Source organism: Microplitis mediator, chromosome 6, assembly GCF_029852145.1.
Source record: "Microplitis mediator isolate UGA2020A chromosome 6, iyMicMedi2.1, whole genome shotgun sequence".
Classification (NCBI taxonomy): Eukaryota; Metazoa; Arthropoda; class Insecta; order Hymenoptera; family Braconidae; genus Microplitis; species Microplitis mediator.
In genome coordinates, this window is record NC_079974.1 from 11,449,409 (window position 1) to 11,466,100 (window position 16,692).

Here is a 16,692-nt window from a genome sequence, read left to right on the forward strand (position 1 = left end):
AAAATAATAAATTGTAACCGCGTGTGTGAGTGTGATACAGTCCTGGAGACTCTAATGTAAAACGTGTGTGTGTGTGTGAGAGACAATTAAGTTTCCTGTGGAAACGGTTTTAAATAATAGATCCTGGGGATCTGGCAAGTTGCCAATTTGTTTTATATAAAATTTGATCCAGGGGATCAGGCCGGTGGCCATTTCGTTATAAAGTCCAGGGGACTATTTTAATTAAGATCCAGGGGATCAGGCCGGTGGCCATTTCGTTATAAAAGTCCAGGGGACTCATCGTTAACATAATTAAGATCCAGGGGATCAGGCCGGTGGCCATTTCGTTATAAAAGTCCAGGGGACTCGTCGTCGTTTAATTAAAAGATCCAGGGGATCTGGCCGGTGGCCAATTTAATATAAAAGTCCAGGGGACTCGTTCGTAAAATTAATAAACGTCCGGTGGAAAAAATTTTAGTTAATTAGTTGTAAGAATATTAAGAAGTCCGGTGGACAGAATAAGTCTTAAGAATAATAATAAGGACTAAAAGCCCGGTGGGCAAAGTGTTAATTGGTGAATAAAATCTAAAATTATATTGATTAAAATTGTGTGTAAAAATTAATTTAATCCCTCAATCTCCTCACTCTTATAACTTTCAACGACCCTGATTTTTAATATTAACATCTCCGGTTCTGGAAGGCCGAGTCTTATCTTCCAGTGGCGCCCTTATTAAGATCAATTAATAAAGGGGCCAAACTTGGCAAGGTTGAGAAATACCCTGTTATAATTGTTTTCGAAAAAAACCGATATTAGCATTTCTTTCTCCCACGATATCTCAGGATCGAATTGACCGATTTTGATGGTTGAGGTGGCAATCGACGCGTTTTAATAAATTCTGAAGCTGATCAGATTTTGGTATTGCTTACCTCAGCTGTTTCAAAGATATTCGCAAAAAACTATTTTTTATTGTTTCTTTCTTCCACGATATCTCTTAGACAAATGACCCGATTTTGATAGTTAAGGTGGTAATCGACGCGTTTCAATGAATTCTAAAACTGATCAAATTTCGGAATTGTTAAGTTTAGCTGTTTCAAAGATATTCGCAAAAAACCGTTTTTTACCATTTCTTTTGCCCGCGATAACTCTCGAACGAATTATCCGATTGAGATGGCTAAGGCGGCAATCGACACGTTTTAGCGAGTTCTAGAGCTGATTAGATTTTAAAGTCAATCGTTCAAGTCGTTTCTAAGAAATCAATAAAAAACTAAAAAAAAAAAAATTGTTTTTTCCGTAATTCACCAATATTTTCGAGTCTACTCGATCAAATGATCTGAAATTTTCAGAAAAGTTGATGGCCAACATGCTCTTTCGATTGCCGCCTTAACCATCCAAATCGGTTCATTAGTTAAAAAGTTATAGACCGGTCACACACATACACACACACACACACACACACACACACACACACACACACACACACACACACACACACACACACACACTTCCCAATTTTTCGAAAATCGTCGATTTTCTTAGCGGGAAGTTAAAAAAATATTTCTTTTAAAAATCACAAAAAATTTTTGCGGTAACTCTTCCCGTTAGAATCAAGAGCTTAAACTTTAAGGGAATTTTTTCTGTTGTAATTGAAATTATTTTGAGAGGTGATCGTAATGAATTCGAAAAATTTTTTTAAGATACACTCTACTACACATTAAAGCACTATTGTCTTATTTAGGGAAGTGCGCTTTAATTTTTTAAAAATATTCGTTTTTTCATAAGAAAAACTCGTCCAAAGCTCCTGATTACTGTATTAGTGCAACAAAGATATGCTGTTCACCCACTTGGGTGCGAGAATGAAAAAAAGTAAGAACTTCTGATGAGGATGCAGAGTAGTCTGATATGTTATTTAAAAAAAATTTTAGATAGAAATAAAAAATTTTTTAACTTCCCGCTAAGAAAATCAACCATTTTCGAAAAATTGGGAAGTTATTGTTTTCACCCCGATTTTCGAAAGTCGAGTTTTCATCAGATGTCGACGTTTTGAGGTCCTAAAAAGCTATTCTGACTATTTTTAAAATGATGTCCGAGTGTCTGTATGTATGTGTGTGTGTGTGTGTGTGTGTGTGTGTGTGTGTGTGTGTGTGTGTGTGTGTGTGTGTGTGTGTTTTTGTTAAAATTGAAAAAGAGACCTGAAACTTTGAGAATATTTTTTTTTATTTATTTCGAAGCACATAAGCTTCTGGGAGCATAAAAATTCGAACATGTCCAAAATAAGGACCACCTTAGTGAGTATATTAACAATATTTGAATCGCGGATTGAAAAACTGATCTCCAACCTCAGAGAAAATGAAAAAGAGCCGGCTTCGTTTTAAACTATGCGTGCGCTAGCGAAAAGTCAGGGAGGTGCGGAAAGTTTTCGAAAAATCTTCCTTTCATTCTGGCTGCCAGATGGCATTTTTTTTTCTTTTTAAAATAATCTTTTAATAAAATTGTGGCGTTGCGCTCATAGCACGACGGACGAAGGGTTAAGAAAAAAAACTTGTTCCTTCAATTGTTTTGTTGAACTTTGAGCAATCAAATTGAAAAAATGAACAAATTCCGAGAAATTACCAATTATGGTGATTTCTGGCGAAAACGATAAATTTAAAGCTTCGGAACAGCAAGAAAGAAAAATCGCAGCGCTTTGAAATTTTCCGGGTTTTTTCAGGTCACTTTGAGGTTGAGAAAAACCAAAGGTATCCTTTGTTCATACGTTATATCCAAAGTTATACCAAGATTTCCGAATATCCTTAAATATGCGAATATTTACCTGTTTTTTAACTTCCCGCTGAGAAAATCGACGATTTTCAAAAAATTCGGGAAGTTATTGGTTTCACCCCGATTTTCAAAAACCGGGTTTTCATCATATGTCGACATTTGGAGGTGCTAGGATGCTATTCTGACATTTTCAGAGCGATGTCTGTATGTATGTATGTATGTATGTGTGTGTGTGTGTGTGTGTGTGTGTGTGTGGATGTAAGCCTCTCATATCTTTTTGATGAATGAACTGATTTAGATGGTTCTTGCGGCCTTCGAAAGATATCTTCTAAACTTAAATTTTCAAAAAATTTTTAGACCATTTAGTCAAATGAACTCTGAGATATTTAAGAAATACGAAAAAAAAAAAATTTTTTTTTTCGTTTTTTTTTTGATGTTGTGAAAACCGTTGGATCGATCAATTCCAAAATCTAATCAGCTCTAGACCTCAATAAAACGCGCCGATTGCCACCTCAACCGTCTTAATCGGATAATCCGTTTGAGAGATATCGTCAACGGAATAATAATTGTTAAATCAATATCTGTTTTTTTCATTGAATAACATAATAATTACTGAAAAAAATTACTCAAAACTAATATTTTCTTCTTTATATAAGTCATTGGAAGTGATTGCCTACAAATCGTCATGTTTGCTCGTATCAGGATATATTTACACGATATAGATACAACGTATCACGTAAATACTTATTTTTGAGCTAATTATTGAACATAATTGTGAACAAATATAAAATATGCTCATTTATTCATTATATTAGATTCTAAATTTTTAAACTTTAACATAAAACGTAACCCTGTTGAGCTTGAAAAGCTCATAAAAAGGGAAACAACGGTGTCTTCGGGCTCAAAGAGCTCGAAAATGTATTAACAACAATGTTTTAGAGACCAAGGAGCTCGAAAACAGTGGGAAGTTTTAGGGCTGGCCCGCAGGGTCAACCGATAGACAGATTTTTTTTTTTAAATCAAAAACAAGACTTATAGTAGGAGAGCTGATGAGCAAATTTGGGCAGGTTCTTGAGGCACTTAGCAAATTTTTGTGAGTGTCCCTGAAAGACCCCTAAAAAAGATAATCGAGGTCTGGCTGGAGGGTAGCGGCTCCCCTGCAACCCTTGAATTTTTGGAAAAAGGAAAATTTCCTAATGCAAAAACGTTTTTGAGGAATTTTGATTTTTATATATATTGAAGTTAGATATGTAAAGAATCGATACTTGAAAAAGCCAGATCAATTAGTCGGCACTTGATGTCAGCCATACTAGTGAAAAGTGGTTTGTAAAACTAATTCAAAAAATGTTCTTGATGCACTCTACAATTTTGAGAGGGTAATCTAGGTAATTAAACATAAATAATCCCAAAAAGCCAGATCATTTTGATGGCACTTTCGATCTGCCAGATCGTCGTAAAGTTTCGCGTAAGTGCGTGTGAACAGCACTAAGTGATGCTTAACGTGCAAGAAAGAGCGTATATCGGCTGTACCTCTGGCTCAAGGCCACTACAACGTGATTGGCTTTCGCGAGACCACGTGACCTACAGTGCGGTTAATTTAAAATTTCGGAGTAAATAAGTAATCCTTATAATAATAATAACAGTAATAATAGCAATAATAAAATTTAAAATAATATAATGATAATATTGATAATAAAAATGATAATAATAATAATAATAATAATAACAATAAGAAAAATAATGATAAAATTAAATTAAATAATAATAAATTTTTGAAAAATAATAATGAAAATAATATTAGTAATAAAAATTAAAAAAAAATAAAGAAATTGCATGTGTCGGGCCCAGATCGCGAGTGACCTGGCACTATTCTGACATTCAAGTCAGTAGCGAGTTCGGCTACTTCCGGAATAGCGGAAATGCACGACGCTTTTTAAATTAGTCAAGTTCTGTGACTAAACATGAGGAAATTTTCCTTTTTCAAAAATTCAAGGGTTGTAGGGGGGCCGCTACCCTCCAGCCAGACCTCGATTATCTTGTTTAGGGGTCTTTCAGGGACACTTACAAAAATTTGCTAAGTGCCTCAAGAACCTGCCCAAATTTGCTCATCAGCTCTCGGACTAATAGTACATAATGAAAATTACGATAGTTAAATCGTAAAAAATCCGTGAATTTTTTTTCCGTGTAAATATTTTGCTGAAGAATAAGAATTTTAGACTTACACCTTTCGAATTTTCAAGTTTTACGATCAAAATGTTTTAATTTAAGGTGTCAAGAGGAATACATTGAACTGTTAAACAAGGAACTGATTTTGACCGAAAATTGTCTGCATAAAAATCCGAAATCTTATAACTTATGGCACCAAAGACATTGGGTAATCCATCGATTACCGGAAGCAAAGTGGAAATCAGAATTAGAACTTTGCAATAAATGTCTGAATTTAGATGACAGGAATTGTAGGTTATTTTGTCATTCTTCAAGTTGTTAGTATAATGAAAAAATATACGTTTGTAATTTTGAATTACTTATTTCCACTAGTTCATTGCTGGGATTACAGACAACAGTTGGTTAAAAACGCAGGAGTACCTAACCAAAACGAATTTGAATTTTCTGAACTTAAAATTATGGGAAATCTATCAAACTACTCTTCGTGGCACTATCGAAGTAAAATTATATCCAATGCGTTCTCTGATGAAACAGAAAACTTATCGATTTGTCATGAAAAATATAATAAAGGTATAATAGCATTAAAAATATTTTGTTTTTGGTAAACTCATCCCAACGAAAGTTCTGAATTTTGACCTACTACAATTATTCCACCTCTATCACAATATTTGTATTTGCCCATGCGTAAGTCGACACATTATGGTAGAGGTGGAATAATTGTGGCAGGGCGAAATCTCAAACTTTCGTCGGGACGACTATAGATCAAATTATATAATTATATTTTGAAGTATTTATCAAAAAAATGTTAGTAATTTTTTAGCATTACTCTGATTTTATTTATTACGCTTTATTTTTTATAATATTTCTTTATTTAGTGCAGCAAACTGAACAATTTATCACATAAAGTTTTACTATTTGAATTTTGAATTATCTAGGTTTAGACTCGTAGGGCTGTCAATAGCCCTCCATGTGCCTGATGGCTGATTGTTCTAATCGGAGTATGAAAACCAAAAATTAGTTTTTATTTAGAATTAAGAATAATGATCAAATCATTATTATTAGCCTTGTCTGAATATTAGAATATTTGAGCAGCTGTAGGCCACTCAGGTATTGACTAATTAGATATGATACATGCATTTAGGATTTTTAATAACCTCTAAAATCTGAAAAATTAAATTACTGCTTATTAATAAACCTAATAAATTTGGTATCAGCAGGGAGTATCTTTCTTTGCTGATTCATTTGACTAACTTGCTTCTAATTTCTATAAGATCCATCATATCTGAGTACAGGAAAATCGTTGTCACATCTCGAGTTACTTTAGCAACATCACCGTAGTCTGTGTCTCACGATTCGTCATGAGTTTTGACTAAAGGCTGCGATGATGCTCGCAGATATCGTTGATCTGTAGTATTTGAATACCTTGTTGAAAAATATTATTCTCTAACAGAGCAACCAAAGTCTTATTCATTTTCTTAATATAATATTATACTGAAATTTAATTAACTATTTTATTAAATGAAATAAGTCCTGACGTCGAAACGTCACACTGCAAAAAGTGTTATGACCTTAGGGGGCATCCCTAGGGACCCTCCTCCTCTCCTCTTGGTGAGATGTGGTGAAATTTTGCTCGACCCCCTTCCCCCTCCCTCAATCTAACGTAAGATTTTTAAAAATGAATATTTTGTATGTAAATAAGTTAATCTGTGCTTCATTACATTAGATTATTTAAAAAACAATTCGCTCATAATTTTATTTTTATTTAAGACTAGTTAAGGCTAGTATATAAGATTTCTAATAACGTAGCATAGAATCACAGTGAAAAAATCGAATAATAAAATACTTGAATAGAAACAACCTAAAGTTGTAACAGAATATTAATTCTAATTCAGTCCACGGAGACTCATGTATGGTATCAAAAGTGACTACTGAAACCATCATGTCCATGTAATTTTCAGTCAAATCTTCTGCTCCTTCAACCTCGCTCTGATTTAGCCATTCTAACCCATTATCGCTTGCACTCGAAAGCTCAGTAGCTTGGTGTGTGATATAGGGTAAATGTGGGTATTACTGCCGTTTTTTAGATAGGTCTAACTTTAAAAAGGGTTATATGGTAATCATTGCACGAAATCAGTGATATTTTTTTTTTATACTGAAATTTAACTAATTTTGAACACAAAAAACATCAAATTATGCAATAAATCAATTGTTTATTTAAATAATCAGTGATTTAAAAAAAAGTTCAGTAGCATGTATTACTGCGGGTCTGAAAACAGCTTACCCCTATTACTGCGTGCCAATTACTGCGAACGACCCAATTACTGCGTGTCTATTACTGCGGTTAGCTCAAGATGGTCAAGAGTTGAGAATTTGTTAAAAATTTGGAAGAAAAACATTAGAGAAACAATTATAAGTGTATTAAAATAAGTAAAAACTATCTTTATTTCAAAAAATAAATATTACAACTAAACACAGCACTTTTAAATTACACTACTAAAATTGACCAGCATAGTTTTATAGCTACGATAAAATCATTTGTCTATTATACTAATTATTATTAATTTGTTTTTGTAATTCAAGTTCTGCAGCTTCAAGCTCAGCAATTTTCTTCTTTATTTCCGCAGCTTTTAATTTTTTCAGCAACCCTTCTTCTTTTAACTTTTGTTTCTCCTCCGCTTCTTTAATTTTTTGTTGCTGTTTTTCAAATTTTTCCTCGCATTTTTCATTCCTTTCGATTTTATGTTTTTTTTCTTACTAACATTCGTTTTATTATTAATTTTACCCATTTTTTCATCTACCACTTGATCACACTTTAACACACGTTATATTTTTGTAGGTTAGGATGTAAATATTTTCAGTCGCAGTAATAGGGACAAACCTGTACAACTAGAGGCGCTTCAATTACTGCGGAATTTTTGAAAAAACCGCAGTAATACATACACTATCGATTTTTAAGTACTAATTACTGCGGCAGTAATTAAAAAAAAAATTATTAATAAAAATCATGTTTTATTGAATTTTTGATATTAAATAAGTATTATCTTACTCCTACATAAAATAAATAAGCACAATAAAATTATATATTTATAATAAAAGGCCTATTCGTGTCACTGCTTTTGCCACAGAAACTCACAAAGTAGGCATAAATTCATATCTTTACCACGTGTCAATTTTAATTAGTTAAAAATAAATTGAATTAACAATTTTATTTATAAAACTCCAAAAAGTCAATAGGCTTCATTAATTTTTTTTAATAATCTGACCTTATGACTCTTTTCGGAAATTTTATACCCTTTACTTTGTCGTACTCGAAAAGCCTACGACGATTTGGCGCCGAGTTATCATTGATCAAAGTAAAAAAGTCCATTTTGGCTTCGACAATCAATAACTCGGAATATATTGGTCGTACAAAGAATGGAAATAGAGTTTTGAAAACTGCAAAACATTCTCTATGAGTCGGAATTAGTGGCTTTTGATAAAATAATTTTTTGAAGCTATAATGTTGATAAAAAAACAGGTAAAAAATCGCATATTTAAGGATGTTCGGAAATCTTGGTATAACTTTGGATATAACGAATGAACAATGGATACCGTCGGTTTTTCTTCAACCTCAAAGTTGATTATCGAAAAAAATTGAAAAAAAAATTTTTTTTTCAGAATTATTTTTTTTAAAAATTTTTTTTCTGTCATATTTGCAATGATTTGTCATTGTCAAAAAAAATTCCTCAATTTTTTTTACCGCCGGCATTAGTGCACACATGCAGACACATACACACTGAGAGAAAAAACAGGTTTTCGGAACTAGAAAAACGTAGTAAAAAAACATCTCAGCTATAGGTTTGTAGTATTTGTAACTAAAGTGTAATAGTAAACAGTACTACAAAAAAGTAAACGATTACACTATCATGAAAACACTACGATGATACTAGTGAACATGACTGTTCTGAGTTGGATAATTTAAATTAAAAATTACTAGTCAGCAGAACTATGTTATTCATGTAAACTTAACACTTTATTTTAAGTTAAGTTAACTACTTTGGGCTGAGTCTATTAAATCAAAAATTTATAGTGAGCGCAACTATGCGATATGGTAATAATTTAATATTTATATCAAGTAATATCAACCAATTGAACATAGTCATTCAGATTTTGAGTATATATTGTCTTTCGAAATTTTGTTTTGATTCGAAAACCATTTTTTTTGTTAACTAGAGAGTATTTTTTATTTATTTTTTTTTTTTTTTGAGGAAAATTATTCAAGGAATTATTAATGTCATTATGTAGTTAAGCATCTACTATATGACCACCAAAACAGGTACTTGTCACTCTGTCAAATAACAGAGAAATATCCATACCAGAATTGTCATCAAGTATCGAATATAAAAACTCTGAAATACCTATCTAACCAGAGACAGCACAATAAGTTGCCCAACCATCTAGTGGCGAGCACTGAACTACTTCCGCTGCTGCTTAGCACCGGTGACTTTCTCCTCTTCAATATACATCTTCTCCCAACAAATTTTTCTCTTAAGGCTTTTACATTAAAAATCAAAGACAAAAAAAAAAAAATTGACAAAATGTAGATATCACCAATCGTCAGCATTTTTTTGGAAACGAATTTCTATTATATCCTCCAAAGACCATTATTATTTTTTTTTTTTTTGTTAACTAAAGTTATAAACAAATGGATTTTTTCAAAGTCCGGATTGGATTGAAAAAATCGACAAAATGTTGATACCACCGATCGACAACATTGTTTCTGAAACGATTTTTTATCGTATTGATTTGTTTATAACAATAGAAATTCGTTTCCGAAAAAATGCTGACGATTGGTGATATCTACATTTTGTCAATTTTTTTTTTTTTGTCTTTGATTTTTAATGTAAAAGCCTTAAGAGAAAAATTTGTTGGGAGAAGATGTATATTGAAGAGGAGAAAGTCACCGGTGCTAAGCAGCAGCGGAAGTAGTTCAGTGCTCGCCACTAGATGGTTGGGCAACTTATTGTGCTGTCTCTGGTTAGATAGGTATTTCAGAGTTTTTATATTCGATACTTGATGACAATTCTGGTATGGATATTTCTCTGTTATTTGACAGAGTGACAAGTACCTGTTTTGGTGGTCATATAGTAGATGCTTAACTACATAATGACATTAATAATTCCTTAAATAATTTTTCTCGATATTTAAAAACAAAAAGTATTTTATTAAGTCAAAATTATAACTGATACTATTAACATGTAGTGAAGCAAATAATAAAAATATTATTGTCAGTACTACTCAAGCTTCAGTAGCAATAACTTTTTTTTCTAAGTTATATCAACTACTCAACATTAACTAAGCCGAAGTAGTTACTAATACTATTTTAATTTGTTGACGCGACTATGAAACGTAGTTATTGTTACTATTACATCTTAAGTAGCGAAGACTATTATTTCATAATTGTTATAATCAGGTAAAAATGGTTCGTAAAGAATAGTTGGTGTTACTATTTTGTATTAGTTTAGTCACTGCTGTGTAGTACCAGTGACTACGAAAACTAGTTTACAGAACTAATATTTAATACTTGTGACGTCTTAGTTTAGGCTACTATGCATTTTTCTCTCAGTGCACGCACATAGGGTTGCGTAACAGTTCAACCAAAGACAAAATAACCGCGACAAAATAACCGACGACAAAATAGCCGAATGACAAAATAACCGCCCTTTTATCATGGTTTTTGTGTGTTTTGTCGTCGGTTATTTTGTCATTCGGTTTTTTTGTCGTCGGTTATTTTGTCGCGATGATTTTGTCTGCGGCTATTTAAGCGTGACACCGCACATAGACAGGCACACACAAACGAACACACACGCGTGCGTGTGTAAGAAGCGTAAATTCGACCGAGCAACCTCCATGTGGTACACTTTGGGTAACGCTAATGCTGGCGGTAAAAAACAATTGAGGAATTTTTTTTGACAATGATAAATCATTGCGGATATAACGAGAAAAAAAAAAAATTTTGAAAAAATTTTTTTTTATTTTTCAATTCTTTTCGATAATCAATGTTTTCGATCAAAGAAATTAGGATTATCGGTGAAAAAAACATTTTGAAATTGAAAAAATGAACAAATTCCGAGAAATTACCAATTATGGTGATTTCTGGCGAAAACGATAAATTTAAAGCTTCGGAACAGTAAGAAAGAAAAATCGCAGCGCTTTGAAATTTTCCGGGTTTTTTCAGGTCACTTTGAGGTTGAGAAAAACCAAAGGTATCCTTTGTTCATACGTTATATCCAAAGTTATACCAAGATTTCCGAATATCCTTAAATATGCGAATATTTACCTGTTTTTTAACTTCCCGCTGAGAAAATCGACGATTTTCAAAAAATTCGGGAAGTTATTGGTTTCACCCCGATTTTCAAAAACCGGGTTTTCATCATATGTCGACATTTGGAGGTGCTAGGATGCTATTCTGACATTTTCAGAGCGATGTCTGTATGTATGTATGTATGTATGTGTGTGTGTGTGTGTGTGTGTGTGTGGATGTAAGCCTCTCATATCTTTTTGATGAATGAACTGATTTAGATGGTTCTTGCGGCCTTCGAAAGATATCTTCTAAACTTAAATTTTCAAAAAATTTTTAGACCATTTAGTCAAATGAACTCTGAGATATTTAAGAAATACGAAAAAAAAAAAATTTTTTTTTTCGTTTTTTTTTGATGTTGTGAAAACCGTTGGATCGATCAATTCCAAAATCTAATCAGCTCTAGAACTCGATAACAGCTTTCGATTGCCACCAAGAACGTCTCAATCAGAAAATCCGTTCAAAAGATATCGTCGACGAAAGACAGTAGAAAACAGTAGAAAACGGTTTTTCGCAACTATCGTCGAAACGACTAAACCAATCATTCCCGAAATTTTATTAGCTCTAGACCTCAATAAAACGCGCTGATTGCCACCTCAACCGTCTTAATCGGATAATCCGTTCGAGAGATATCGTCGACGAAAGATTAAAAAAAAATCGTTTTTTTTTTCGTTTTTCGTGAATATTTCGGAACTTATCAAATCGATCAATTCAAAAATCTAATCAGCTCTAGAACTCGTTAAAAGCTTTCGATTTCCACCTCAACCGCCTCAATCGGATAATCCGCTCGAGAGACATTGTCGACGAAAGAATGAAAAAAAATGTATTCACAATAATGTTTTCGACCTCAAAGAGCTTGAAAACAGCGGGAAGTTTTGGGGCTGGCCCGCAGGGTCAACCGATACACCGATTTTTAATTAACAGTATGGCTTCAAAAACATTTTTATTCTCAGAAGTCACAAATTGTGACTCACAGAAAATGTTTTGCAGTTTTCAAAACCTTACTTCTATTCTCTGTACGACTAATATGTTCCGAGTTATTGATTGTCAAAGCCAAAATGAACTTTTTTGGTTTGATCAATGATAACTCGGCGCCAAATCGTCGTAGAGACTTTTTGAGGGCGGCAAATTAAAGGGTATAATATTTCTGGAAAGAGTCATAAGGTCAGATTATCAAAAAAAATTATTGAAGCCCATTGACTTTTTGGAAGACGAGCAAAAATTTGGAAAATTTTGTTTGCGTCGGTTTTCTTAGGATTACTCCGGAACTGTGCTTGGTAAAACAAATTTTAAGTCCAGATCTGAAAACTAGAAGCTTGAGGCTACAATTTTGTCTTTTTATTTTTACTTTATGACCATTTTTGCTACAGCATGTTGAAAATAATTCAAAAATTTGGAATTGTTTTCATATCCCTTAATTTTTCTGGCCAGTGTAAATGGATTTATTAATCGTTAATAAATTTTTCTGTCAGTGTATAATTAATCCACGATAAACATTATGTACCACTTAGTCATATCCTAGTGGGGAAACATTTTTTACTTACTTTAATCAAGATTTCTAGCAATTTTACACTTTTTCGTCCGGAAATAGTTATTGGTGGAACTGGTTGGGTAGGTTATTCACATCGCGAGTGACGGATTATGACTTAGCCTACATGTTGCGCCCATAATTGTATTGAACTCATGTGCGCTATTTACGTTTTATCCATCGCTTAAAAAGCGAAGTTTACCCGAGTAAAATTTTTTTTTTTTTTTTAATTTATTTATGGTCGTATCAACTACGAAAATACGATTTGTGACGATTAAAAACGATTAAAAATTTAAACGTCATTAATCGTCTTCAATAGTCATAATCGTCATGGTTTTTCACATTTAATCGTCTCTAATCGTCAAAAGACGATTTATTATTTTATGATTAAAAACGATTGATAACGATTAAAATTTCAAATCGTCATGAATCGTTTTTGATACTCATTCGGGACCAGATATTGTAATATTATTTTACGATTACAGACGATTCATGACGATTTGATATTTTTAATCGTCATGAATCGTTTTTTATCGTAAAATAACTTTGCAGTAATATAATAATTTGCAGTAATAATTGCAGTAATCGTAAAATAACTTTACAGACAATTATTACTAGCGAATTCAACTAAAAATATACGCGAGAGCGAATGCAGCAAGAATGAAACGAATCACGTATGAAATTTCGACACGTGGTCGATAGCGATTAATTCACGGAAATTAATTTATAATTAATTATCCGCGGATGACAATTTATTTATATTCAACAAATAATAGCCTTGATTTACTGACTAAATATTGAATATAAATCAGCTCAAGATTTTATTTAAAAACACAAGGAAACTTCTATAAAAGCAAAGCGGTTTTAGAACACGAGGTGAACTGTACTAGAAAAATACGGAAATAAAAAAAAATCCTTTAAAAGTTAATCAAGGTTGAAGTTGAGTCAAAACGACTTTAATAACCTGAATAATTTTCGAAGAAGTGAATTTAGCAAAAAATTTTAAGAAGCCTTATTTGTAGAACATTAAATTTTTTTTAAGAATATGTATCTTGACTAGGAAAAATTTTAATATTTCCAGTTGTTACAAAAATCCAAAATAGAAACAAAGAATTTAAAAAACAAATCAATGTTTAAGACACGGTTACAAGGAAACGGCTCGTTGTACGTGAATTTACTAAGAGAGATTTTTTGTAGAGAATTCGATTTCCTTTAAGAATATACATTGCTCAAATTTTCTAGAGAGATGATTTACGACTTTTGGGTAAAAATGAAATTTTTGTCAAAAAACTAATAGTTGTAACGATACACCTCTTAATATCAATATTAAGGGCTCAAACTTGCACAATAATTGTTTTTGATCATCAGGAATAATATTTTCACAGTATCGAAAGAAAGAAAATAGTCGATTTTTTTGGCCCAGTCTAATATATATATATATATATTAGGGTGAGCCAAAAAAACCAACCTATCGAATTTACGTCTTAAAAAGGACCTATATATCGAGAAAAAAATTCTCCCATCGGGCAAAATTTTTAGCTCAATTTTAAAAGGTGTCGGTAGCCATTTGAAATTTCCCATTTAAATAACATCCAAAAAAATTTTTTTTGATTAAAAATATTCTAACTTTTGAACCGTGTGAGATAAAAATTTGGCTCTAGAATATTCTTGTAGGGGATTAAATTTCTTAAAAGAAAGTCCTGGGAGTCGAATTTGTAAACTTGATATTTCGTAAACTAACAGGCTATCAAAGTCTAGAGTAAACAGAATCATACAAATTTAAGGCTTTATTTGGATTTTCCAAGTACATTTCTTTTATTGTGATCGATAACAAAATATTACTTGTTACAACGTGGATAGTGTTGGTGATTTCATTGCACTACAGGTAGAACAAATTTTCTCGTAGTATTGATATTTTTAATAATAAAGCCTTAAATTTGTATGATTCTGTTTACTCTAGACTTTGATAGCCTGTTAGTTTACGAAATATCAAGTTTACAAATTCGACTCCTAGGACTTTTTTTAAAGAAATTTAATGCCATACAAGAATATTCTAGAGCCGAATTTTTATCTCACATGGTTCAAAAGTTATAATATTTTTAGTAAAAAAAAATTTTTTTGCATGTTATTTAAATGGGAAATTTGAAATGGCTACCGACACCTTTTAAAATTGAGCTAAAAATTTTTCCCAATGGGAGAATTTTTTTCTCGATATATAGGTCTTTTTTAATACATAAATTCAATAGGTTGGTTTTTTTGGCTCACCCTAATATATATATATATATATGTCGGAAAGTCATTACAACCTTGGGCGTTATCCCGAGTATTGGTCTCAATACTAATATCTCTTATTTTTATTTAAAATATGAACGAATATTAATTATGCAACACAATGATTTAATATTAAAAGTATTGTTCATAAATAACGATACTTAGACAAGTAAAAGAATAAACATAGTATCGCACAAATATCAAAATACACTAAATACTAATTAATGCAATAATTGATTACGCAGGGAATTATAATAATTGCAATACACGACAGTCCAATAATATTCAAATAAAACCTAATCGAATAATTTACAAATACTACGGTAAACTAGGCTCGAGAACGAATCCACGGTCGACAGGAAAACTTGTACTCTCACAACGAATGCTCAATCAGAACTAACTGACTCAACTAGTACCAAACTCTGTACTTTTCGTTAAAAACCTTTTTGTCAAAATATTCAAAGAAGGACAACCGTCTCATATTATCTTACTATCTTGTCCTCTGTGTCTTACTATACCCATCCTGTGACCGTGGCTACGTTTGGTGAACAGATGTCACAGCGAGCCTAAGCCTCCCGTAATAAACATAATCTGCTTAAGTTGTAAACAACTAGAACTTAAATTTTATTATTTAATCGTTACTATAAAAACTAGTCTCGACTGTTGGAAATTTCCCGTCCTATTGGAAAACCCCGTTTTATTCTTTCATCTCCGACACGGCCATCCTGACGATCACGCGTCCTCGAGTGAATCTAAAACGTTTATTTTAAACCACACATAAATTCCTTGTGTTTACTACTATTTACATTGAAACATTTTTTTTTGTATTTACTACTATTTACAACAAAACATAATTTACAAATTTTCTATTTCATTATTCAGTTCAGAAATCCAAAGTAGTATTAAAAGCTTTCAGTAGTATTTCATTAACATTATATTTAATTTTACTATATGATCTCTTAAGTATGCCTTTCATAATTCCTTTCAGCAGTCGTTTCACTATGTTCGTATTTTCGTCCACCATAGATCCTCACACTCAATGACCCCTGCATGCCACGTGCAGTCCGATACTACCTTAGTTGCCATAACTAGGTACACTTTTGTCCAAGCCCCCGCCACACTATCAACTGCCACAGTATGATACGTGTAGTGCGACTTCTCAAAAACTTCAGACCCCCGCCACTTCACCAGATGCCCATCGCCCCCTGATCAAACCACTCCCGGTTTGCAGTTACGACCTACATTCTGGTGCAAGTGGTGCGATCTTTTTTCTGTCATTAGTGCTTGATCTTTCCCCTGGTGGCTCAAGACTCTGCCACAGAGTCTCTTGCATCAACACTCCCATCTGAAACATCCAACTCGCTAGGAATATGACTCTTCGGCATTTTCTTAAGTTCTCATGACTATTCTTATAAGTTCTGTTACAGCTTAAAGATTTAAAGTTTATCGATTGTTATAGAGAACTTCTGTGACCACGAATGGATCTCTGAACTTCGGACCAAGCTAAATTTGATGTCTTTCTTTATTCTTAATTAAAACAAAATAACTGAACTTGAATCGAACTATCTTTGTTTTATTAATTTCAAATCTATACTTATTATATCTAGCATTCTTTTTTTTTATATTTTCAATCCCATTCTGTCTTATATC

General features: G+C 32.4%; 1 protein-coding gene across 3 annotated transcripts in view; it reads left to right on the top strand.

Annotated features, from left to right (window-relative positions):
• LOC130669619 (geranylgeranyl transferase type-2 subunit alpha) overlaps positions 1–16,692 on the top strand; it is an 82,078-nt gene that overhangs the window by 16,424 nt on the left and 48,962 nt on the right. For all 3 annotated transcript variants that reach the window (XM_057472606.1, XM_057472605.1, XM_057472607.1), the window contains exons 5-6: positions 5,006–5,193; positions 5,276–5,473. In XM_057472606.1, coding sequence (XP_057328589.1) covers positions 5,006–5,193; positions 5,276–5,473 — 386 coding nt within the window. The remainder of the gene's footprint in view (positions 1–5,005; positions 5,194–5,275; positions 5,474–16,692) is intronic.